Source organism: Mesoplodon densirostris, chromosome 12 (assembly GCF_025265405.1).
Source record: "Mesoplodon densirostris isolate mMesDen1 chromosome 12, mMesDen1 primary haplotype, whole genome shotgun sequence".
In the NCBI taxonomy this organism is placed as follows: Eukaryota; Metazoa; Chordata; class Mammalia; order Artiodactyla; family Ziphiidae; genus Mesoplodon; species Mesoplodon densirostris.
Genome location: NC_082672.1, coordinates 15,236,756 through 15,263,568, shown reverse-complemented (window position 1 = coordinate 15,263,568; position 26,813 = coordinate 15,236,756). Strand labels below are relative to the sequence as shown.

Below are 26,813 nucleotides of genomic sequence, written 5' to 3'. Positions count from 1 at the left end.
TCAACAAAGCTCAAAAGCTATCAGCAGAGGTGTTAAGAGTTCAGGCACAGAATTAGATTCATTAAAAAAAATCAGAATAACAATAATGCCTACTTGATAGGGTTGTTGTGAAGTTTAAACAAGCTGATGAATGTCAACTGCTCAGAACCATGACTAGCACAAATGTTCAACATTTTTTAGATAATAGTTATTACTACAGCACATACAGATATGTTTAAACCATCAAAATTTATGGGAGGCTAAAAAGTTTATCAAGTAATTTACATCTGAATTTTCATTTGTTCATAATTTTATATTTTAGTATCTATTAATCAGAACATTAGTGATTCTACTATCTTTGATACATATGGTGCTTTGGCCCATATGTATCAAAAGAGGTATATGAGTCACTAAATCAAAACTTATTCCTAGGATTTACTCATCTTGGCTCCTAAATTCTTTCCCTTTCTGCTACATTCCTAGTATGAAATTCAAGAAAAGTAGTACATAAATTTCTTCCTTCCTCCCACTTTTGTTACCTAACTCCTGGCTCTTTCTCAAGAGATGACCTAACTCTGCTTTGCTTTTTCTTCCATCTGTTACACAGTTCTAATGTGTGGTTTAAAAAGTAGCAGAGGAATAAACGGAGGACCTGAAAAACCTAAAATCCGTTAAAATATCCACTCATAAGCAACACATTCAATTGTCTAATTGATTTTAATTCAATTAGAGAAAAGATTAAAAGTCAGACGAGCAAGCTGAAATTGTCACTGAATGTGAGCTAAACGGATGCAGGACCCTCCTGTGGCAGATATCTGATTCCCATATTCATTATGAAGGTAAGAACACGTTCATTTACAAAAACATATGGATCCATACAGTCAAAGTAAAGCTGGTTACTGGTGTACAGGAATCAGTTATGTGCTTAAGGTTTAGAAGTGCCAGCGCTAGTTGTTCTTTTAAGGCTCCGTGGAGTTCAAAAGAGCTGGCAGGACATGAGATTAAGCTGGCTGAAAGAAAGGAATCCTGGAAAGAAGCATCAGGTAAGGCCATGGCAGGCAGGCTCTACCCTACAAAAGCTGGCAAACTTATTGAAGTTTGCTAAGCAAAATCCCAGTGCATTAGGTTGGATGTCAGAGTGACTCTGGGGCTGCTAGAGCCGACATGCTTAGTTTCGGCTGGAGTGGGAAGAGAAGGCGGCACGAAGGAGAAGACAGGAGATAAGGAGAAGGTCAACAGCTTGTCCAGTGGAGGGTTTGCCCAGAACCGTACTAGGAACGGCATTGCAGACTGTCTCTAGAATCAGAGCCGTAAACTGGCAGCCCAGAGAACTATCCAACTCAAGAGGTGACCCACATAGTGTTTTCAAGATTTGAACAAACTATCAACAATAAATGGCCGTTTGACACAAAATCCAGATTTCCACCATCTTTCGCTCCAGTGGAAGATCTAGCAGTAATTGACCAGGGTCGGGGGTGGGGTGGGGCCTGATTCTCCAGCCGATGCAGCCCCTCCCACTCCCTGTCTCAGTGCCTGCTTCACCATCATCTTTCTTACTGACCAGGCCCATCTGTGCTAAAAAAAACTTATACTATTTTACCTTCTCAAAAATGGAACAAGTCAAAGCATTCAGCCACTACTTCCATGAGAAAATATATGCTGAGCTCCAAAGAGTCAGGTTATAAATTTTTAAACACAATTTGTTTTTAACTTAGTCATTCCAAGGATCTTTGCAGATTTTCTGAAGATTGTCACCTTTCCTTCTCTCACCATCTCCTATTTAGTTTGGCTCAGAGTTCTAGCCAATGTCTCACAGCTTATTTGGCTTAGCCTACATTACCTAACTTATATGGCTCGCCACACTACTTTCTTTCTTTTTTTTTTTTGCGGTACGCGGGCCTCTCACTGTTGTGGCCTCTCCCATTGCGGAGCACAGGCTCCGGACGCGCAGGCTCAGCGGCCATGGCTCACGGGCCCAGCCGCTCCGCGACATGTGGGATCTTCCCGGACGGGGACACGAACCCGTGTCCCCTGCATCAGCAGGCGGACTCTCAACCACTGCACCACCAGGGAAGCCCACCACACTACTTTCTGTATTCTCTTTACACATCTGGGATGTGAGTCTCTGTTTAAGTTATGAATCTTCTGTGAATAAATGATTCACAAGGTTTTCCAATTTGACTTGTTAGAAATATCTTTTTTGGGTTTCATTTCCTTTGTCTTTCAATTTCAAGATTGTATTTAAATCCATTTGGTAAAGGGAAAGAGTGTGTGTCATCTTTGCATTTTTCCCCGTTATTTAAAGATGTTTCTCTGCAAGAAGCTTTCATTTTCAGACATGTCTTTTTCTGGATTTTTATAATGAACCATTATTTTCTGAGCATTAAATATAAATATATAGCAAATTTCAGGTTCTAGCATGGGGATCAACAACTTGTTCTTAAATAAATGTGCCAAACCAACCTAAAATAGTTATTGGATTTAAGACTTAAATTTAGGCCTTTCTATTTTAAAATGTTAAAAGAAAACCACCCAAACCCAAACAAAACAAAACCAAAGCCAAGAAAACCACCATGTTTCAGTATGTTTCATTTTTCTGGCCACAGAAAACATATTCCAGCAGATGGGGCTAGAAATTTATATATGATTCTTGTTTTAGAGCATCACATACTCTGACAGAATACTTTTCCTAAAAAAGAAAGTTTATTTTATTCATGTTCTTTTACTAAAAAAAAGAAATTAGTGCATTACGGTAATGTTGCTTCTATATTACTAAGGGGGAAAATGCATGTTTTTCCTGTTATGTACAGATTATAGGCAAAAGTTATAAAACACAGATGCATTTTACATTACTAGTATAAAGCTTTAGCTTTTAAGCTTTCTGACTACAACCCATGGTGAGAAACCCTTTCACATACACAGTACCTACATACACATAGACACCCACACCAATAACTGACACAAAAGCTTCACAGAACTATTTACCTTTATCATGAGTAATGCATTGATACTTTCTATTCTATTTCATCAAACAAACCAATAAAAACCCCAAACCTATTAACAACCCACTGGTTACTTTTACTACACACGGTGGTGTTAGCCTGAAAACTACTACTGGGCGTCCCAGCACCCTGCCTCCTCTGCCAGCCTCCACGCTGCTCAGAGGGTGGTCCTCATCCTCGGGCATCATCCTCCTCAAAGACAGGACAGACGAACAAGAAGCACTGGCCCTGCCATGATAAGTGATGAGCCAACGGTATGTGGGTTGAATACCTCAGTAGGTTATGATCTCTACAAAAGGAATCAGGTGAAGACTTGATTCTAATATAGAGGGTGAGTAGCCTCACCCAGTCAATTCCAAGCGCATGCCATGTGGCAGAGGTAAGAGGGTGAGCTCAGGTGCACACGTGGGGAATGAGACAAAGGGTCCCTCTTTCTGGTACAAAGTAGAGTCCCTTCCTGACTCAGTCCAGAGGGGAGGAAAGGCCTTTACCACCAAAGGGGACTCGCCAGCCCCATGATGCCCACATGGAAATGGAGGGGCCCTCTATTCGGGACAGATAAAAGCCAGTCTTCAGCCCTGGGCATATATTACCTCATTATACCTCAAGACTGTGTTCTCCTGTAAGACCATTAGAAAATAATGTTCCAAAAATCATATTCCCTCAGGTCACTTTCAAAATGCTTTCGGAAATAGAAAAGATTGTCTATTATTTTCCTGTGCTTCCAGAGAAACGACATACTGTTTCTGTTTTCGCGAAATTCCAACTGAAGTCGCAGCTATTACGTTACATAACATGTCCTATGTCAGGACCCAGGAAATAAATGACCCCTTAAATTTGGTGATAGAAAAAGTTATTTCTTATAAGACATTCTTATGTTTTTCTTTTTTTCTTGTTAGACAACAAGAAATGTACAACCCCAGGAGTATTCCTGCCTTTCTTTAATCCTTGGGCTTCGCGGAACTAAATATTCAACTAGTTTACTCGTATCAGATATCTGATAATATTTACTTCTCTGTTCATATCAACTGCTTGCTCTACTTTAAATGTAATGCTTTTATTATCTCATTTGAAACTTATTAAATTTTGAAAATCTACTTCAAATCCTTTCCTGGAAGCAGAAAAAAAAAAAGTCCTAAAGAAAAATAAAAAACGGAATCCAGGAAAACTGCTTTCAAGTCTACGGATAGCCCAAATAAATAATGCCTCTTTGAAAGTTTACAACCAACTACTACCAAAAAAAGTGACATTTCTGACCTTACCAGCCTTTCATAAGAAACTTGATTCTGCTCTGGGCTGCTAGATGTAACAAAAGAAAAAAGGGACTTGATCCTCCTCTTTTTTGGATCTGTTATGAATTCAGGTTTTTACACTTAATTTCACCTCAGTCACTTAAATACTAAATTTCCCAGATGATCACAAAACTAAACAACATAATTAAACACTCAAGAGCTAGAAAGAAAGGGGTGAGAACAGAATGCATCCAAAACTCCCATCCTTCATAGCGTGGGTTCAAGGAAACCAAACAAGAATGTAAACAAAGCTAGAATCCAAAATAAAAGTCATTAACCAACTCCTAACTTCACAACCTGAGGATAAGACGTGAAGGCCTGTACACCTTTTTAAAAGAAGTCAACCACACAGTAAAAAAAACAAAAACAAAAACAGAACAAGTTAAACGCCCTCAAGGTCTACTTCTCAGAATAGAGATTTTAAGATAGACAGTATAACCTGTTTTCTGATAGATTCAGAATGCTTCATCAAGTTTTAAATATTCGACATTCCTACTTTTAATGTTCATGGCTACAGACATCAAAGATCCCTTTGCTTCTCTTCTATCCTTTCCTGTTTAATAAACATTTATTAAGTATAAGGCACAGTTTCAAGTACCATGCGAGATACACAGGTTACCAAAGGGCTTGATCCTGACCTTAAATATTTATCATTTAGTGGGCAAATGCAAACTGTAGTTGAGAAATTCCCATAAACCTCTTAACAGTGAATGAAAACAACCACTTCAACCTTCAAATGATAAAAAAAAGCAAAAACCTTCACTCTGCTTTTTGGATTCCACCTTGCCATGTCCTTTCACCACCCCCTCCCATGCAGTCACCATTGGCTAATGAACGTTTACCTACCTGCATACTTAATGTTAACAAAAATTTTTAAAATTTAATACAGAATTTCTACAGTTTGATTTTTTTTCTTTCTTTCTTTCTTTTTTGTGGTATGCGGGCCTCTCACTGTTGGGGCCTCTCCCGTTGCGGAGCACAGGCTCCGGACGCGCAGGCTCAGCGGCCACGGCTCATGGGCCCAGCCGCTCCGCGGCACGTGGGATCCTCCCGGAGCGGGGCATGAACCCGTGTCCCCTGCATCGGCAGGTGGACTCTCAACCACTGCGCCACCAGGGAAGCCCTGATTTTTTTTTTTTTAATGGGGGCTTTTTATAGCACTGTTCATAGAATGGACTTACTACTATCCTTTTTCAAAATTTTCTTAGGCCACTAACTAATCCTTTCCTAAACTATATTTTTATATTTAATTGCCTCTATTTTGCCTTTATATGTACCACTAATTCCTAAAATTCAGATGTTGATTCCCTTTGGAGATGACAGGTTTTACTATTAGGCTTCAAAGGCCCTGAAAGAAGTACTGAGCTGATGGCTGGCTCTCCTATGTTGGTAGTAAGGCTGAGGTGGGATCCACAGGGGTTCAGAGTGATTATTAGGGAACAGAGGCACCACCACCACAAGCGTTTTTACCTTGTTCACAGGCAGAACTGGAAGGTTGGTCCTGGATGGCTGCCTGGTCCTTGATGCTTTCAGTGGTCTCTTGATTTGCGGAAAGTCTTGTTTAGAAACAAGTGTTTCCGTTGACACAGATGAGGAATGTCTCTTTAGTATTTTTATAAACCACTTAAAACCTAACAGATTTGGTCTGTGAGTCACTTTCCTATGAGTACCAAGGGAGATCCTGGTTGGAAGGTGCTCTTTTTCATCTTGGTAACCTGCGGTGTTTAATGGAGAGAGTACGTTTGTATTTGATATTTTCCGGTTCATTTCCAGGACCTGGGACTTATTCAAATCAACAGCTGCTGTATCAGGAAAGAAAAAATTCATGTTCTGACTTCTTGTCAGGGTGTTGCATGTTGTGGTCTCAAATTCCTTAAGTGGTTTTAATGTTCGATGAACAAGTCTTTGGCACTGACACGCTTTTGATAAAATGTAGTGAGATCTGGCCAAGGATCTGAGAAGTCTGGCTGACATTACCACATCACAAGCTAAAAGAAAAAGAATTCAAAGTTCAAGTTTTTTAATAAAAAATGTTTAAAAAATATATAGTGTTTTCCCAGGTAACAGGTATATTTCTGTAAAACAATTTGCAAAATAGATACATCTTAACTTAAGCCTAGTAAAAGAATGAGGTTAAAAAAATATATACAAGTGTTTTCACCATCTCTCCTTTAGTCAACCTTTAGCCTTCTTTCTGGAAGGTTATAAGACTATAAAGCTATTGAGGGACTTCCCTGGTGGTCTAGTGGTTAATACCCTGTGCTCCCAATGCAGGGGGCAAGGGTTCGATCCCTGGTCTGGGAACTAAGATCCCACATGCCGCACGGCGTGGCCAAACCAAAAAAAAAAGTAGTTTATTTGTCCTTTAAACACATATCATTTTTTTAACACCTTAAAGCAACAGACAATTATTGGTGCCTACCAGAGGTGATTTTTTTTTTTTTCCTTTGGTACATGGGCCTCTCACTGCTATGGCCTCTCCCGTTGCGGAGCACAGGCTCTGGACACGCAGGCTCAGCGGCCATGGCTCACGGGCCCAGCCGCTCCGTGGCATGTGGGATCTTCCCTGACCGGGGCACGAACCCGTGTCCCCTGCGTCAGCAGGCGGACTCTCAACCACTGCGCCACCAGGGAAGCCCCAGAGGTGATGTTTGAATCGGGTTTCAAAAGGGCAGAGGGATCAGCAAGTTAAACACCGCAGGTAAACAGTATCGTTCACCTGACAAACAGGACGCAACTTCAGGGGAGCCAGGCGTGAGCTGCAGCAGCAGCTGAGGGCTGAACGGGAGCCTGTGGCTGCATCCTAAGCACTGGTCCTAAAGAGTTTCTATAGGAGAGGGAAGTCGGAGCTCTTCACGTGAGACTCACATGGTCACAAGTACATTTAAGAAACATATCCTTGGTTAAAACTTAGAGGAGGAACTGAGAGAGACTAATACATTGCTTTCTGAGTACTTTGTACCCAGCAAGCGCTCTGCTTCACCTCACGACAATCCTGTGAGGTACTTCACAGGGGAAACTGAGGCTTAGGGAGGCTGACTGCTTACAATCAGTGATGCAGAGACAAGGAAATCCCAGGCTTTTCCAGTTCTGAAGACAACGTCGTAACCACTGCATATATATTATCTCCCTTTAAAAGGATGAGGGCAAGGATGAGTCACTGCGATGTTTAGGAGGTAGAACCTGCTGCTTTCAAAGTATCTTCAAAAGTTGGAATTCTCTGTTTAGCTCCAGTCCAACTAGCTATTTTAGTTCACCTTTAGTTAGTACTATTACCTGCCAGTTGAACCAGTGGGTTTTGCAGAACCTAATTATACAATATTTTAGGACCTCAAATCCCTTGCACCCCTCTCTTCCACATACCCACGTGACAAAACCTCAACGTGAATTAAATATAATTCACCCAATTTGTGCCTGGATTCCTGCACCTCAACGTGGCTGGAGACGGACAACCAACCAACAACTATCTGGTCTCATTTTAAAATCATGACCACTCACTTCAGGTGGGCCTTCCATGATGCTCAATGATCGTAAATACTGTACTTCCATACTATATTTTACTTTTTGCTCTCTCCTCACACCTTCAATGTCTCCTTTCTCATTCTCAATAACGATCTTGCTTCCTCTTTGGTTGACAGAACAGAAATAATCAGGAGAGAACTTCCACCAGCTCTTGCCATCATCCACCTGCCCACCTATTGTTTTTGTGCCCATGTATTTTGTCTTCCCTTCTGCTGCTACAGATGAGGTGCCCGTGGTCCCATCTACAGCCAGGTCCTCTGTCTGCACACCGAGTCTTTTCCCTCCCTGTTTACAGAAGACATAGTTAAGCCCTTCTCCCCTCTCTCTCCCATGCTATTTATTTTTCCCTTTTTACTGACCCATTCCTGTTAGCATACAACTAGGCTCTGATTTCTCCCACCTTATAAAAACAACTCTTCCCCGACCCCCATCTTCCCTTCCATATACTACACTTGTTCTCTGAGCTCCTTTCCTTTTAGAGGAGTTTTATTGCCTCTCTCCATCTCCTCTTCTCTGATTTTTTTTTTTGAACCCACTCCAATTGGGCTTTCATCTCTGTCACTTCACCAAAACCCATTTGTCAAGGCCAGCAATGACCACCACATGTATAAGTCCTGTGGTCACTTCTCAGTATTCATTTTACCTGACTGACCAGCAACATGGGATACAGCTGATCACCCCACCCTACTCCCTCACTCGCTTCTGGGATACCACGCTGGCCATTTTCATCCTACCTCATAGGTAGGATGTCTCTTTTGCTGGTTTCCCATCCCAAGAATGTAATGTACCAAGGCTCAGTATTTGGGCCACCTTTCTCCTCTATTCTCAGCTCTTGGTGATCTCACCCAATCTCATAGTTTTATATAGTACCTACAATTGATGAATAGCAAATATTTATCCCTAAACTACTCTGACGAGCATGAAAAATGTAACATGCTCAAAACTGAGCTTCTGAAATCTTCCTGCAAATCCTGTTCTTCCCAGTCTCCCCCACTCATGAAATAGTAATTACATCCTTCCCTTTGCTAAGGCCCCAAACCTGCAGTCCGCCTGATTCTTCTCTTCCTTCCTCCATACCCAATCTGTCAGCAAATCCCACGGGCTTTGTTCAGACTGGTCCTCACCACCAACACTGCCACCACCCTGGTCCAAGCTGCTGTCCTTCCCAGCGATTATTGTCACGGCCTCCGAATTGGTTTCCCAGCTTCTGTTCTTCAGATTCTTCTGAACACAGCAACCAAACTCAAATCGGATTACATCTTCTCTCTTCATAAAATTTGATGATGGCCTCACATTTCACTTGAAAATAAAAGCCAAACACCTTAAGATAGACTGCATGGCCCTCCATTCTCTGCCCTTTATCACCACTCTGACATCTCCTCCAGCTTTTTCCCCTCGCTCATTTTGCTCCAGTCACTCTGGTCTCTGGATCTCTGCACTTACTATCCCTTATACTCTTCTCCCGGGTGTCTGTAAGCCTCATTCCCTCACCTCCTTCAGACCTTTGCTCAAATGTCTCCTACACAGTGAAGTCTTCCCCATCACTTCATTTAAAACGCACCCCAGCACCCACACTCTAGCTTCCTCCACTTTCTATTTCTCCATTGCATTTAACATCACTTGCAAACACGTTGTGTTCTTAATTTATTAACTCACACAACAAATTATGAACTGAGTTCCTACCATGTGACAGAAATTGTCCTACTTGCTAATACAGCTGAAAATAAAATAGACGAAAATCCCTATCTTTTGAAGGTTACATCACAGTGGGGGTGACAGATAATACACGTGGTAAACCACTAAAATATACATTAAATAGTCACAACGCTACAGGGAAAAAAACAAGAGGAAAGGAAATCTTTGTCTCTCTCCTGCAGCACCTAAGCTCCTTGAGGATAAAGATTTGCCTTTTGTTCATGCTGTGTCTCCTGTAACCAGAGTGCCCAGCAAACAGCAGGTATTCAACTCGTATTTTTTGAATGAAATACAAGGCAGCTACTCAGTTCTTGGACACATTTTCTACTTTTTAAGAACGTACGAACTAAGAAATCTGTATCAACTAGGCTATAAGTCAATGGATAAGTGGCGCTAATCTCTGGAGCACGCCTTCCAATTCCTTAAGCTGCTCAAAATTATTTTATCTTTGCAGTTACCGCTATGCACTGGCTCAAAGGCTTCAGTACGTGGGTATGGACGCAGTGCTTTTCACTCCCAGCTAAATCGACCAAAGATCACTGTAATAGGCAGGGGGCCTCCGCTGTACCGGTGAAACACGTGACGTGAGACGTTCAGGGCGGCAGGGAGCAAAGGGCGGACCGCTGTGCAAGACCATACAAGCTCCCAGAACAAGGCAGTGCACTAACCTCTTCGCGGGAAGAAAAGACAGACGCGCTAAAGGTGCACGCTCCTGCGCCTCCGCTGCAGGCAAGAGACAGAGTGCCCGCTGCCGCCCCCCGCTCCCGCAGCCAGTCCCAACACCGACCCAGCGCCCCTCCCAGTGCCCGACACTGCGCAGGCGCACAGGACTCCTAGCCCAGCGGAGCGTACGCCGCCCGGTCCACGTGACCGTCGGAGCACGTGACCCGTGCTGCCGCGACCTTATCCGCTCCCTGGTTCCTGCGACGTCCCGGTCCCTGGTTGCTTCCGCCTTCCGCCTGCTTCCTTATTCCGCTTCTCTCGTTGCCCTCTGCTGTCCCCGCCTTCGTCACCGGAAGATCTCCGCGTCCTCGGCCATTGTTTTTCGTTTCTACGGGCACCAAATAAAGTTTCTTCATTCAAAAGCATTTTTTAAATCCACATCCCTCCCTTTCTCAGCTCCTCCCCCGCGCCTGCACCGCCTCCCTTCCTGCGGCGGGTGAAACCCGAGCGTTGGCGTGGGGATCGCGGAAGGTGATGGCTGGGCCTCCGGTGTCTCTCTCAGCACGGGATGTAGGGTTCGTGTCGCTTTCCTCGCCCGCTCCGCTCCTTTTCCTCCTCCCCACTTTTGCGGAGAGCTGGGCCTCGTCGGGAACCTGTGGGTACCAGCGGGGAAGCAGCGGCGGGCCGGAGGCGCTTGCTCCTCGCCGCCAGCGAGTTCCATCCCCCTGTCCGGGCTCCGCTTCCCGGTGGCGGTGCCTCGGTTCCTAACGGCTCGCGGGGAGGCGAGGGCTAGGCGGCTGCTCTCCGGGCTCCAGGCTCGGATCGGCTTTGCAGCTTCTTCCTTGCGCTGATTCGTGGCTTCTTCCCTGCCTACACGGGAACGGACTGCGAACCCCGACCGAAAATCTCCGCTTACCCCCACCTCTCTCTACAGTGGTGGTTCAGGGGTTTTGATATAGCCTTCTATTAATGTGAATCAGTGAACGCGTCTTTCAAGTGGTTCGATACTGTTTTGTTTTGTTTTGTTTGGTTTGGTTTTGGGTTTTTTAATTTACGCATGACTGTCTTGAGAGTGTATGCCTCCTTTCAGAGTGTTGCAGCGCATGGCTTTAATTCATATTTTAATTAATAAACCTGCTTTGGGGGGGTTAAAGTTGTCTGCAAAAGTTAGGGGTCTGAGATCTATCGAGAAATGTGTTTCTTCCTATTGCTGACCGGATTAATTCATAATCCCACTATAAAAAGTGCCTGTACCTTCTTGCGTTTTAGGCGTCATGTTATAGATTCTATAAAATTATTATATCTCTGTATAAATTGAGAGGCCCAATCTATATTTGAAATATGTCCTTACTGCAAAAGATGGCAAAACACAAGAGCACTTGGAAGAAATTGACCGTACCGGCAATAGATTGAGGACAGAGAGGCCAATGTCCCAGAATTTAAGCATGTACTCACCTTCAGGCAAATATAGGGAGTGTCTGCGTCCTTAAAGTTTGAGTCCTAGGCATCTCTGCTCTCACCCAAGTCCTAGACCTGAGACCTTACCCTTAGAGATGGAAGCCTCTGAGGAAATTTAGTAGCTGGAAAAACAGAATAATTTTCCAGTTAAGTAAAATCTCAAAGGACTGTCACTTTTCGTATCTGCTGCCTTGGAAAATTCAAGTGTCAGTTGATTTAATATTCTTTCTCTTCTCCCAAAGAATTAGTAGTAATTGTTAAAAGTTAAGTTCTGATCAGAGCAGTTACTATGCATATTAAAGCCTACTCACTGTAAAACACCACAGAATCAGAAAACACTTTTCCTATTTTTTTGCTATTTTTTTGTTTTATGGTTAACATTTGAGGAAGCCTCCTGAAAAAATACTCAGGGTATATAACCCTATTTTTAAAAATTGCAATAAGGTCTTTGAGTTTTTAGAAGTGTGATGATCCCACATTAAAGTTAGAATAAGAGATTTGGGCAGAAGTGTTCCAACTTTCTTCATTTTTACTTTGTCTCTGGTGATCTGAAGATATACATGAACTGATCAGTTAAGTTTTGTGCTTTCTGTCTAAAAACTGCACAGTACTAAAGTCTTTTTTCTAACCGAGTCATGTATGTCCTTAAAGAAAACATACAGTGATAATCTGTAACCCTTGATTTTTGCATGTCTAAAGTCAAGAATATCTTTAATTTTTGATTCAGGTATACTCAAGTTTTGTTCCTCTTCAGCTTTCTTTGTTCTTTGACACTTTTTGAAAACCTCTAATTTTCTGGTTGGGAGAGCAAGATGGTAATATGCCTTAATTTTGTTTAGGGGCTGAGAGGATGGAAGGAGTTATTAGGCAGGTAAAGAAGGCAGCAAGAAAAACCTTAGAAAAGAATTAAGCTGGCTAAGAGTATAGACAAAGAGAAGCAGGTTCATAAATATCTTTCATTATATTTTTCTAGCCCAGTAAAGTCTTTCAGGCAGTTTTACATCCATTGCCTCATTCATCTTTCTAGGTAGAAGTCGCTTAGTAAGTAATAGACCTAGGAGGAAAGCCTGTTTGATTTTTAGGATGACTCTTTTTCTGTCCTATCACATTGTTAAACTAGTTTCTGATTAAGGAAAATAAAAGGAATACAATGAGAAAGATAAGAAAGATTAAGTGGACTCCCGGGTAGAGCCTGGAATTTGAGGCACAAAGAGTGCTTAGCTTTTACGATATACCAGAGAGGTTTTCAGATTTTCCTGTGTTACTGTAGGAGTTGGGCAATGCTGGTTTACTTTACAGGGCTTGTATGAGAAGGAATTTGAATTTAAATGAGGTGTTCCAGAAACTGAAAGATGACCAGCCTTCTAGTGTTAATGCTACTAAGTAATATACTGTGTATATGACTCTTTTCTAGGTCATTTGCATATCTTACAGTTAAAGACAGATTACCACAGATCTTAACTAAGGCTATTGATACATTGCATCGACATAAAAGTGAATTTTTCGAGAAACATGGAGAGGTAAGAATTGTGTTTTAACATTAATTCTTTTTTGGTTAACTCTAATAGAAACACAATAAACAGTTTTCCCGCTGTGGTAATGGTCATTCCACCTGGAGATAAGTTCATATGGCGAAACTTAAAAAAAAAAGGCAGGCTAGATAAGGCAACATAATGTTGATATGAGATCTGTGTTGTTCTTTGATTTTTCAACTTAAGAATTCTAAATTTAAATGTTTATTCATTTTATTTATTTATTTATTTATTTATTTATTTATTTATTTATTTATTTATTTATTTATTTATTTATTTATTTATTTATTTATGGCTGTGTTGGGTCTTCGTTTCTGTGTGAGGGCTTTCTCCAGTTGTGGCAAGCGGGGGCCACTCTTCATCACGGTGCGCGGGCCTCTCACTATTGCGGCCTCTCTTGTTGCGGAGCACCGGCTTCAGACGCGCAGGCTCAGTAGTTGTGGCTCACGGGCCTAGTTGCTCCGCGGCATGTGGGATCTTCCCAGACCAGGGCTCGAACCTGTGTCCCCTGCATTGGCAGGCAGATTCTCAACCACTGTGCCCCCAGGGAAGCCCTATAATAGTTTTTGAAAGACATAAAATGTAGTTTTGAAATGTATTAGTTTTTTCCTTCTTAAATTTAGATACATAAAAATTTGCTGCCCTAGAGGAATTATGTATATATGTGTGTACATATACACTTATATTTGTAGATGAAATACTTATATATAAATTAATTACATGTAAACTATTCATGTGTGTGTGTGTGTGTGTTTTCTTCCCCCTGTATTTCTGCAGAAAGGCCTGGAAGCTGAAAAGAAAGCAATTTCTCTTCTTTCTAAATTACGGAATGAATTGCAAACAGATAAACCAATTGTTCCTTTGGTTGAGAATTTTGTTGATACTGACCTATGGAATCAGTACCTAGAATATCAACAGAGCCTTTTAAATGAAAGTAATGGAAAACCAAGGTGGTTTCTCTCACCGTGGTTGTTTGTAGAATGCTACATGTATCGTAGAATTCATGAAGCAATTATCCAAAGGTAAGTATATAGCCATCAAATAACAAATGTTTTAGATAATTTGTGCTTTTTTAGAAATTATAAAATAGTAAGTTTTAAAATAAAAACCAGTAGAAGCCTGTATTCAGTTCAACAGATATTAATGGCACTACTGGAAATTTCTGCGAATGTTATTGCTATAATACATTCTTGGCAATTATAATCCACTTGCCCAGAATAGACCTAAGGTTGAATATCTGAATAGGATATTCAGATATAAAAATCTTTATAAAAACTTACTTATTTGTAGAGTAAAACAAAATGTACTTATTGAGCAAAAAACGTTAATTTGAAATAATTATTTATATAAAAGATCAAGACAGGACAAAGTAAGCATGTTTTGTTTATAAAAATAGATAATATGTCAGAATTAGTTGGTGAGTCACTACATTGTTTTACGCACCATCTTAATTTTTAGCTCTTTTTTTAACAGCTAGATTAGAAAAAAATAATTTTCTTAAATTAATTAATTTGTTTGTTTTTTTTGTCCACGTCGGGTCTTAGTTGCGGCACACAGGATCTTCGTTGTGGTGCGTGGACTTCTCTCTAGTTGTGGCGTGCGTGTTTTCTCTTCTCTAGTTGTGGCGCACGGGCTCCAGAGTGGGTGAGATTAGTAGTTGGGGCACACGGGCTTAGTTGCCCCACGGCATGTGGGATCTTAGTTCCCTGACCAGGGATCGAACCTGCATCCCCTGCATTGGAAAGCAAATTCTTTACCACTGGACCACCAGGGAAGTCCTCCACATAAATTTTTATAGGTTTGTTTATACTAATTTAATTTTTCCTAGGAAAATTCTGACAGAGAACTGACCTGTAGAGCAGAAGAAAGTGTAATATGGATAATTCTTTTAGCTCACAGGTTACAGAAATACAGGTTTGCTGAATAAGAGGAATCCTTTGGTATCTGTTTCTAAACATAGCATAGAATAATTGAAAACAATTGATTAAACCAGCACTACTATTAAAATAAAAAGATGACTTTGAGGCTTCCCTGGTGGCGCAGTGGTTGAGAGTCTGCCTGCCGATGCAGGGGACACGGGTTGGTGCCCCGGTCCGGGAAGATCCCACATGCCACAGAGCGGCTGGGCCCGTGAGCCGTGGCCGCTGAGCCTGCGTGTCCGGAGTCTGTGCTCTGCAACGGGAGAGGCCACAACAGTGAGAGGCCCGCGTACCGCAAACAACGACAACAACAAAAAAGATGACTTTGGGGAACATGCGTAAATTTGAGTCTATTCACTATTTTTTTTCTGTCTTCATCTTTATAAATTATTTTATCATCTTTATAAATTATTTTAAAGTCAGAAGTTTTTGTATTTGCTGAATAACTATGTTTTAGGTCTTGTGCTCTAAAAGCAGAATATAATGTTAAAAAGATAGCACATTTTCTGGCTCACAGATCCAAGCAAAAGACTATAGCAAACACTAGGTGCTGTCATATATTGAACACCAGCTCCGTTCTAGTTACTTTGCAGCCCAGTGAAGTATAGGTATTATGATTTCCATTTTACAGTGGAGGAAACTGAGGCTCACAGAGATTAGTAACTTGCCCAGGGCTGCATGGTTAGTAAATGGTAGAGCCAGGTCTGTGTAAATTGGATTAGAGCCTTCCTCAAACAAGTAGTACATTTGGATATCTTTCCAGGACTAAGGTTAGTCTGACATTCTGGGTGATGGTTTCATAACTTTGGAAAATATCCATGGTATTAGACAAAGCTGCTGAAGTGCTGAAACGCTGAGTGGCACCCTGAACAGACTTAGTGGAGTTTGGAAGTTAGAAAGGTAAAAGGAATGCTGTTTCTGAGTTTGATTTTAGAGGCGGATCAGGTTCAGAGAATGAAAACTCTAAAGCAGGAGCTTACAAACCTGGCTGCACATTTGTCACCCAGTTGGGGAGAAGTTTTTTGTTTTGTTTTTAAACATATAGATTTGGAAATTGTTACATTAAATCCTGACTATTTAATTTGTCTGTGGTGGGGCCTGCATATCAGTTTTTCTTTCCAGGCCCCAGGGAGACTCTGCCCAGCCTGTGCTGCTCCACCCATTGGGCCAAGAATAGCTTGATAAAAAGGGTAGAGGCAAAATTCAGCTTTAAGTTCCAGGAATGGGAGTATTAGTCAGCCATGCATGTGGAACTCTCCTAAGGTGATCTCTGTGGCAGATATTTGAAGGTCTGAGGATTTGTCTGATACTGTACCATACTCAGGTGTCAGGTCAGTGCAAAGAAATGCTGTCCTACAGCGGAACTAGCACTGAAGTAGTTTGTTTGTTTTAATTGAAGTACAGTGATTTACAATATTGTGTTAGTTTCAGGTGTACAGCAAAGTGATTCAGATAAATATATATGTGTGTGTATATATATTTTAGATTATTTTCCATTATAGGTTATTACAAGATACTGAATATAGTTCTTTGTGCTATGTAGTAAATCCTTGTTGCTTATCTATTTTATGTACAGTAGTTTGTATCTGTTAATCCCATACTCCTAATTTATCACTACCCCTGAAGTAGTTTTTAAGTGTCCAATTTGTTAGGGCTCTTATAGGAAGAATTCCTATCCTGTGTCAGTGACCCCTCCAGAGTGACCAAAGAATGGTCTTCCTAACTTTTGCAGGATCCCAAAGCACACATTAGCTTTAAGATATGTTTCTGTTGATTTTGCCCCTTACACTGAAACATACTTCTAATTTTCTTTGTCAAGATGTATATTTTGGGTTTTTTTAGAGTTAAATGGTTGAATAATCTGCAAATCTAAATTAAGATTCAAAGTTTTAGCCATATATAAAATTTAAATATATTAAGTAAATATACTTCGGATATTGAAAGATGAAAGTACGGAGAAAATGGCAGACATTTTTAAGCTTTTATTAAAGTGTGATATACATGAAGAACAGTGCACATGTCTTAAGTGTTCAGCAGTCTTTACCAGAACATGCTGTGTCCCCAGAGGCTGGATCAAGAGGCAGAATTTAGGCCCCTTTGGATCCACTTCTAGTCACCACCATCACTGCCCCTTAAGGGTAACCACTATCCTGACCTGCATTAGTTTTGCCTGTTTTTAAACTTCATTTAAATGAAATTTTATGGAAGTAGTTCGGTGTCTGGTTTCTTTTACTTAGCATTACATTGGTGAGACTTATCCATACTGTTGCATATAATGGTAAACCGTTAGTTTTCATTGCTGTATAGTATTGCATGATATGAATACATGACAATCTGTTGACCTGTTCTATTGTTGATGGATATTTGAGTAGTTTCCAGTTTGGGGTTATTATGAAGAGTGCTGCTACAAATACTCGAACACATATTCTTGGTGAACATACGTGTGTGTTTCTGTTGCGTATATACCTAGGAGAGAACCCCTGGGTCATTGTGTACACATATACAGCTATAGTAGATTCTAAAATAACAAACGTTTTAAAATCTGAAATCATTTATAGCTATGTGCGTTTGCTCTCTTAAATATAAGAACCAAGTCTCATTCTTAACATGAGGTGTGACTTTAAATTAATGAAGGATTTGTTAATAAAGCACTAGAACAAGGGTCCAGAAACTTTTTCTGTGAAGGGCCAGATAGTCAGTCTTTTAGGCTTTGGAAGACACATGGTCTTTGTTGCAGCTACTCAGCTCTAGTGGTGCCAAAGCAGCTATAGGCGGTATGTAAATGAGCATGGCTGTGTTCCAATAGAACATCAGTTATAGACCCTGAAATTTGAATTTCATGTGTCACAAAATCTTCTTTTTTAATTTTTTTCAACTCTTCAAGAATGTGCAAACCGTTCTGAGCTTGCAGATCATACAGAACAGGTGGTGGGCCAGAGGGGGTCTGCAAGCTGCAGTCTGCTGACCCCTGTAGTTGAACCCATGCACCCAAATAATTTTGGTCCTTTTACGTCACCTCGAGAGACTGATTCACTTCAGCAATGCTGCCATTGCTAAAAACGTCTTTTAATTCTTTGGAACTTCTTTCAGAGCCAGTTTACAAACCTCAAAAAAAGATTAGGCTCCTTATTTTTTAGTCACTCCTCATTTTTGATCAAAAATATTTTATTCCATTTGATTTACATGCCTCATTCTACTGAAATTGCTCTGAGTGACTTTTGGCTGTTTCCCAAAACAAATTAAACTCCAAAGGATGAAGGTATACTGTCACTGACAGGACGTTTAATAATGTGCCACAGGTTCTGAAGAAAATCCCCAGAGAGGAATTCCAAAAGTGCTTTGAGCAATGGCAACATTCTTGGACTAAGGGTGTAGCTTCCCAAGGTGACTGACTGAGAAGGGAGGCAGCCATCATTTGGATGTGTAAATTCTGGTATGTTTTTGGTTTTGATTTTAATCAATCCCATTGCATCAGCCATATTGCCTTTTTACCCTAAGGTAGAAGACCCATGGAAAAAGTAGCTAATTTTGAAGAACAGATGATGTGACTATCGTTGACATTTGATTCTGTAAAGTCTTTTATGTTAGTATTTCTGTCTTCTGAGTTATGTTTTTCTTAGGCCAGTATTAATATTATTTGATCTCTCATTGGACGACGTGAAGATGTAGCCATGGCACATACATCACCATTGGTCAAAGTCAACTTGGGAGTAAAAGTTGCTAAAAAATTAAAAATCTACACATAAATGATCAAAATTTGTCATTATAATAAAATTTACATTAATATTGCCTGATCTATCTCAACTAGTCATTGGGTTCCCATAATCTGTATTTTGCTCTATTAGTAATCACTACATTGTATTCAACTATTCTGTGTATATGTTTGTTACTTGGAACCTGGCCACCCTGAGCACCCAAAAGAATGTTGAACTAAAGCAATTGTCTTGAAATTTTGTTTCTTTTTCTCCTTTTGCCCTGAAAACCCACTGGGTAAGTAATTATAGATACAGTCCCTATAATTATTTAATGCTTCCAGTAAAATATTTGATTAAGGAACATTTGACAATTAGTTAAAATGAGTGTGGGGATTTATTTTTGCATAATTTGTTTAATTTGATTTGTGTAATTTGATTATTATTTTTGTGTAACTTGATGTATGTTATACCTAGTAAAAATTACCAGTAATTTTTTAGATGGGATGCTACTATTGTCTTTCCTTTAATAAACTGCAATTACCCAAATGTTAAAAAAAAAAAGGTACAGTTATATAAATGTTTCCCTTATGCTTTTTTCCTACTTTAGTCCACCAATCGATGACTTTGACATATTTAAAGAATTAAAAGACCAAAATTTCTTTGAGTCTCAGGAATCTATCATTGCTTTATGTACTCACCTGCAAAAGTTGATGAAAACTATTGAAGACCTAGATGAAAATCAGCTGAAAAATGAGTTTTTTAAAGTTCTTCAGGTAAATGTAATAATTAATCTCCTGAGTTTATTTAAATAGTTGAAAAATAAACTGGTACACGTTTAACAGCAAAGCATGTTTATATATTGTCATTTAAGTTATCAGTGATCATTTTTTATCATTCTAATAATTATCTATTCAAGAGATGAAAATCCATTTAATCTCTGAAAAGGGGTTTTGAAGTTTCTTCGACTCCCACTGGAGGTTTTAGTGGCACAGGAGTCATCTGGCTTCATAGCTCTGTCATTCTTGATACTGAAGTTCACAGTCATCTGATCGGCCTTGCCTGACTTGGCTTTGAATGTTGGCCGTGTCACTTACTTGTGTTTGGACCTGAAGCAAGGTACTTGGTGTTTCTGAGCTTCAGTTTCCTCATCGGTTAAGTGAGGGTGGTGCTATGTGCCTCATACTTTGACCTGAGAATTAAACTAGCTTCGTTCCTGTAAGTGTTGGGCACAGAGTGCAGCTCAGCTGTTGTGCAGTTGTCATCAGCAGGTGAAAACAGTCGGGTGGCCCATGGCCTATTTCATATGGTTTTATTACACTTCATCTATCTTGTCTTAAGTTTAGTTTTGAATTCTCATTCAAAACATCCTAAAATTTAAAATATGTCATTATAATCAGAACTATTTGAAAGTATGTGGTTTTACACAGCAGTTTCCCCAGCCCTCACTTCCTGGAAGACGTTCGAAACATTTCCAGCAAGAGATGTTTGAAAGTGCTCGGAAGAGAAATAAAGCGGGGAAGGGGGACCTGGAGTGGTGGGGGAGGGGTGCGGAGCTGCAGTTTTAAGCCTGGCCCCCAGGGAAGGGCCTGCTAAGGAGGGGGGCGGGCCCCGAGGCAGGTGAAGGAGGGGATCGCCTCACGTCTGGGTGGAGCTTCCTGCGGAGCCCTGAGCGGGGAGCCTCAGGGAATCGGGCGCAGAGGTGAGAGGGCCCGCGGGCCACGGCTGCACAGAAGCCAGGCTACCTCCGGAGCAAAGGCGAGGACTTTGGTTTTTACTCACAATGAAGCGGGAAGCTGTTAGAGGGTTTTGCTCAGAAGAGTAACTTTTTAAAAATTTATTTATTTATTTTATTTCTTTACTTTTGGCTGCGTTGGGTCTTACTCGCTGTGATCGGGCTTTCTCTAGTTGCAGCGAGCGGGGGCTACTCTTCGTTGCGGTGCGCGGGCTTCTCACCACGGTGGCTTGTCTTCTTGCGGAGCACAGGCTCTAGGCGCGCGGGCTTCAGTAGTTGCAGCACGCAGGCTGGAGAGTGCAGGCTCGGTAGTTGTGGCACACGGGCTTCAGTAGTTGTGGCTCGCGGGCTCTAGAGCCCAGGCTCAGTAGTTGTGGCGCACGGGCTTAATTGCTGCGCAGCATGTGGGATCTTCCCAGACCAGGGCTCGAACCCGTGTCCCCTGCATTGGCAGGTGGATGGATTCTCAACCACTGCACCACCAGGGAAGCCCAGAGGAGTAACATTAAATGACTTATTTCAAGGATTACTTCCGAGGACAGACCGAAGGCACAAGGGTGGAAGTGGGGAGATTTGTTACGACAGTGACTCAGGTGAGGGCAGACTGGACCAAGTTGGTAGCATCAGAGATGGTAAATGTCACCAGATTCTGGATATACCTTGAAAGTAGAGGCTACCGAATGTGCTGATAGTTGTGGGATGTGATGAAGCCCTGATGAAACTTTGAGGGCGAGCAGAGTAAGCTGAATGGTGAAGCAGGAAAGGCATATTTTGAGTTTGGAAGAAAAGTGGTCATGGTTCTGTTAACTAATAAACCGGAGTATTATTTCCCCCTCTCACTATTATACTTAGCTTAGAATTAGAAAAGAAAAGAAAAAAAAAATCAGCATGTCACTCGCTGCCCCTAGCCAGCCCATTCTTTTGGGAAGTAATCTTCTTTGAATATGTTCTTTGTCCCGTAAGTAGAATAAATTGTGAAGCAGAAAGTGTACTGATCTGTCTTCTGTCATCTAGTTCAGCCAGCTACCCCAAACTGCCACTCTTCTCCCACGTAAAGGAAGCCAAAGTTGTCCCCATTAGTGCTCACAATGACCAGCAGGTTACCTTCCTACAGGAAGCCTGAAGGTGTCTTAGTTTCCAGGGAATTATTGATGTTTTTAAAAGCCACAGCACTCCACCGCTGTTCACACGAATATTTCAGTGTCAACTTCATCAAACACTGTTCTAGATGCCGGGCATGTGGTGGTGAGGAAAACAGACTAGTCCTTGTTGTCATTGAACTTGTAATCCTGAAGGAATATAAACAAATAATGGCACAAATAAATACAGAATTACAAACCGGAAGATGATCTGAAGGAAATGTGCCGTAGGCCAACAGAGACCCTGACCTCAGCTGGAGAGTGACGTCATGTGTGCCGTTGTGTGCTTCTTCATCACATTTGGACGCTTGAGTTGTCTTTCTTTTTAAAATAATATTCTTGGTTGGAACATGCGCTTTCCTCTTATTTTGAATCACAGAATACTAGAGCCTGTTTGGGCTAATATTTATTGAATACTTCTGTATGCCAGCTTTTGGGTACCTTACTTACATGCATTATGTCAAATACTCAGAATAACTCTACGAGCTAAGTGCTATTATCATCTCATTTTTCAGTTGTAGAATTTGAGCCTTAGAGCTTAATTTAGCAGTGGTTGTTTATTGGAGATGCTAGGATTTGAACCCAGGTCTGTCTGATTCTAGAGCCTACAGTTCTAAACATGTAATTTTAGTTAGAGCTTAAAAAAATGGGGCTACATACCATTTCCTACAAAATAAACTTGAGTATTTCAAAGTGGAATAATAGATTATTAGAGTTGGAAGAATCTTTAGCTATCACCGTGTTCAATTTCTTTATTTTACACGTGAGAGAACTAAATGCAAGAAAAGTTGCCAGGTCCTAAGGATGGGGGAATTTTTATTTTCTCTTGACTCTGGCTTATAAAGTAAACTTTGTAGCCTCATTTTACAGCATCTGATCATGTTCTAATAATATCTGCAAGATGCAAAAACTTTCACTCTGATTAAACGATGTGAGTGCTAAAATCATTCAAACTGTTTTTTTTCTTAAGTTCATTGCATACTGGCTAAAGTTTCATTGCTTTACCTTTTATTTATTTATTTATTTATTTATTTTGTATTAGTTTCTGCTTTATAACTGCTTTACCTTTTTTATACAGTATACTTAGAGAAAATGTAGATTGGGTGGACATTTTATATTAAGAATTTTATGAATACTTTTAGCAACCCTACCTCCCATTACATCCTACGTAATAGAGTTTTTGTTGGTTATTCAAAAGAAAGGTAAATGTTTTGTGCTTTTTCTTTTTCAGATTTCACTGTGGGGAAATAAGTGTGATCTGTCTCTATCAGGTGGGAAAACTATTTCTCAGAAGACCAATTTAATAAATTCTTTGGAAGACCTAACACCTTTCATTTTAGTGAATGACATGGAACATCTTTGGTCATTGCTTAGCAACTGCAAAAAAAAAAGAGAAAAAGCATCTATTACTCGAGTGGATATTGTTCTGGATAATTCTGGGTTTGAACTTGTTACAGATTTAGTATTAGCTGACTTACTGTTGTCCTCTAAACTGGCTACTGAGATCCATTTTTATGGGAAAACGATTCCATGGTTTGTTTCTGATACTACTCTACATGATTTTAACTGGATAATCGCACAACTAAAACATTCTAATCATAAGTGGGTGTCCAAATGTGGGGTTGACTGGGAAAACCATATTAAAATGGGCAGATGGGTTTACCTCGATCACGTGTTTTGGACTCTACCTCATGAATTCAGTGCAATGCCTCAAGTCGCTCCTGACTTATATGCTACACTACAAAAGGCACATTTAATTTTATTTAAGGGTGATTTGAATTACAGGAAGTTGACGGGGGACAGAAGATGGGAATTTACCACTCCATTTCATGAGGCTTTGAATGGCTTCCACCCTGCACCTGTCTGCAGTATAAGAACATTAAAAGCTGAAGTTCAGGTTGGTCTGCAGCCTGGGCAAGGTGAACAACTCACAGCTTCTGTGCCCAACTGGTTGACCATTGGGAAATACGGAATATTTCAGTTTGATGGTCCACTTTGACTTGGTGTAGGAACTCTCAGTTGGGTAGAAAGATCTGACAGTCACTTTTCATCCCCAGAAAAGCTCTGGGAAGCTTGGCTTCTCAGTGCTCTTTTACACACACGCTGATGGCTTTCTCCTTTGAACATTTTGCCCCACTACATTGTTTTGGGGATAGGTGGATTACACTGGTTACAGATAGTTACATTTATGTTGGAATTTTAGTAACTTATTTCAAGTTAAATGCATCATTTCAAGTGGTTTTAATGAACTTATTTTTAATTGGGCAGAAATATAAGTGAATTCTGCTTTAAAAGTTAACATTTTAAAAAATACTATGCTGCATGGTATTTAATGTTCTAGGAGGCATGGAATTTTACTCAACTTGATTTTGGGCTCTAGAGATAAGGGCTCAGTGAAGATATAATATATGTACATGTTAAATATGCTTTGTAAAGAGAGGCATTTCTTAACAACTGTGATATCTGAACACACGAAAGTAAAACTTACCTCGTAAGTTAATTCTTAATTTTGTTCTCTTTGACTTTTATTTCATTTCAATAACCTGTATTATTTGCACGCATTTGTATTTTGATTGACCTGTAGAATGGATGGTAAGAAACACAAAATTGAACAGAATGAAACAAATAGTACTTGAAGAAATGTAATATCTTTTACATTCTATTTGTGATGTCCATAATCAGCTGAAGTATATTATTTTAACACGTAAGTGTTTTAAATGAATGGGATTGCTCTACAGTTTAAAAAAACTGCTTTAGGTAGGGAAGATTCTTCTGCATTGACTTTGTACTACCAATGAGTTAATTCACCTTTTATAATCTTACACATTTATTGGTGATCACAGCTATTAAAGACTAAGTTTCAGGTCAGTTTGTTTTGAAACTGAAATTGGAAATAAACCTGGGAACGTTTTCTTGCACCAGAATAATAAAATGAATTGTAAATTGTACTGAAAATCTCACTGGTTTTATCTTCCAGTGGGGGAAGGTCAAGAAGGGAAGATTAAAAATGAAGTCTTTATGATGAAGAAACTCATAATGTATATTATAGATGTTGTCCAAGCAGTTGTTAAATTATGTCACTTAAATGAAGTGATAGTCTGTGCCCTTGCTAAGTGCTTAAAATTGTTTTGGTAAAATGTTTATATAAAGCTGCACATTTTGAATTTACTCATTTCCTTATCTACATGTGTTCCTGTTTTAAACATTGTTACTAAAATACTGAGACATGAGAATTACTTGTAGACACTTGCCATAAATTAGAACACAATTGTATATTTGTATTGATTTCACAGCCACAGCAGGAGCTATGGTATAATACATTACTTTTTTCCAAAGCATGGGATTTTTTTCTGTGTTCATGTTTTATTAAGAACATGAGATTATGAGGAAGTAGTTCACCCTCTCCTACAAGAAAGAGAGCAAGGAAGCAAACTCTAGAGCAAGCAAGAAGATGGCACCATGGAAGAGGAAGTCAAGACGGCATTTAAAAAAATGCTTATTTAGCAGGAGAGAGGGGCCTCTTGGAGTTTCACCAGTTGATTTTTTTTATAATTTTTATTTTTTATCTATTTATTTTTGGCTGCTTTTGGGTCTTCGTTGCTGCACGTGGGCTTTCTCTAGTTGCGGCGAGCAGAGGCTACTCTTCCTTGCGGTGCGCGGGCTTCTCATTGTGGTGGCTTCTCGTTGTGGAGCATGGGCTCTAGGCATGCAGGCTCAGTAGTTGTGGCTCACGGGCTCAGTAGTTGTGGCTCGCGGGTTTAGTTGCTCCATGGGATGTGGGATCTTCCCGGACCAGGGCTTGAACCCACGTCTCCTGCATTGTCAGGTGGATTCTCAACCACTGCACCACAAGGGAAGCCCTTAACCAGCATTCTTGAGATAAAATTCACACACAATTCATCCATTTAAAGTGTACAGTATTTTAGTACAGTATGTTCACAGAGTTGTGCCCCCATGACCACAGTCTAATTTCAGAAAGTTTTACTCTCTCTAAAAGAAACCCTGCACCCATTGGCAGTCTCTCCTCAGCACTTGGCAACTAGTAATCTGTTTTCCGTCTATGGGTTTAGCTGTTCTGGACATTTCATATATAAATAGAATATAAAATATGTAGTCTTTTGTGACTGGCTTCTTTTTAAGATTCATCAGTTGTAAGATGTATCAGTACTTCATTCCTTTTTTTTGCCTGAATAATATTCCATTGTATGGATATACCATATATGGGTCTACCATATTTATCCATTCATGAGTGAATGGACACTTGGTATGTTTCCACTTTCTGACTATTATGAATAATGCTGCTATGGACATTCATGTACACGTGGTTGTATGTATGTGTGTTTTCAGTTCTCTTGGGTATGTACCTAGGTGTAAAAGTGCTAGATCCTGTGGCAGTTATGTTTAACATTTTGAGCAACTGCCAGACTCCCAAAGTGTTTGCAGTGTTTTACATTCCGCATGAGGGCTCCAATTCTACATCCTTGTCAGCACTTGTTATTGTCTGTGTTTTTCATTATAGCCATGCTGCTGGGTGAGAAGCAGTATCTCATTGTGGTTTCAATTTGTATTTCCCTGATGTTGAACATGTTTTCATGTGTTTATCGGTCATTTGTATATTTTCGGAGAAGTGTCTTCAATTCTTTTCTCCATTTAAAAATTAGATTATCTTTTATTGTAAGAGTTTTAATTTTTAAAATTATGTTATTTTTATTTTTGGCCATGTTGCCTCACGTCATGTGGGATCTTAGTTCTCCGACCAGGGATCAAACCCTTGCCCTCTGTGTTGGAAGCGCAGAGTCTTAACCACTGGACTGCCAGGGAAGTCCCAAGAGTTTATGTTTACTTATTTTTTATTGTAAGAGTTCTTATATCTTTTGCATACAAGTCTCATCAGATATATAATTTGCAAATATTTTCTCCCATTCTATGGGGTGTCTTTTTGTTTGCAGCACAAAAGTTTTACATTTTCACGAAGTCTTCTTTATGTTTTTTGTTTCTCTTTTGTTGCAAAACACTGGTTTTTGAACTGCTTCTTAACATCACCTAAGGGCCTCTGAAATGAGGGCTGGAGACACCCAATGGACAGGGCTCTGCCTGTCACCTTCTCCTGCTTCTCCACCTGTTTCTACCCCAGCAGATTTGGCCTATATATTATGTTTGGTGTAGGTACTGAGGAGCATGATGA

The 26,813-nt window shown here is 40.3% G+C and overlaps 2 protein-coding genes across 7 annotated transcripts in view; one reads left to right on the top strand and one right to left on the bottom strand.

Moving 5' to 3' along the window:
- RMND1 (required for meiotic nuclear division 1 homolog) overlaps positions 1-10,272 on the bottom strand; it is a 38,467-nt gene extending 28,195 nt beyond the window's left edge. The window contains exons 1-3 of one of the 4 annotated variants that reach the window (XM_060114966.1): positions 10,159-10,272; positions 8,920-9,094; positions 5,744-6,261 (exon numbers count right to left, since the gene is read on the bottom strand). In XM_060114966.1, the coding sequence (XP_059970949.1) occupies positions 5,744-6,261; positions 8,920-9,067 (666 nt within the window). In that variant the 5' untranslated portion in view covers positions 9,068-9,094; positions 10,159-10,272. Of the gene's footprint in view, positions 1-5,743; positions 6,262-8,919; positions 9,095-9,948; positions 10,026-10,058; positions 10,080-10,158 lie in introns of those variants that run through there. The other 3 variants (XM_060114967.1, XM_060114968.1, XM_060114969.1) reach the window with 3 other exon arrangements.
- A 324-nt stretch (positions 10,273-10,596) lies between these two features.
- ARMT1 (acidic residue methyltransferase 1) lies at positions 10,597-25,298 on the top strand. 3 transcript variants are annotated; one of them, XM_060115315.1, is made up of 5 exons: positions 10,597-10,728; positions 13,026-13,131; positions 13,921-14,165; positions 19,365-19,530; positions 22,860-25,294. In XM_060115315.1, exons 1-5 carry the CDS (start codon positions 10,688-10,690, stop codon positions 23,625-23,627), a joined length of 1,326 nt encoding a protein of 441 aa, XP_059971298.1. In that variant the 5' UTR covers positions 10,597-10,687; the 3' UTR covers positions 23,628-25,294. The 3 variants fall into 3 exon arrangements, with proteins under 3 accessions (XP_059971298.1, XP_059971300.1, XP_059971299.1); XM_060115317.1 differs by having other exon boundaries at positions 10,615-10,684; positions 22,860-25,297; XM_060115316.1 differs by lacking the exons at positions 10,597-10,728; positions 13,026-13,131 and adding an exon at positions 18,362-18,495 and having other exon boundaries at positions 14,082-14,165; positions 22,860-25,298.
- The last annotated feature ends 1,515 nt before the right edge of the window (positions 25,299-26,813 follow it).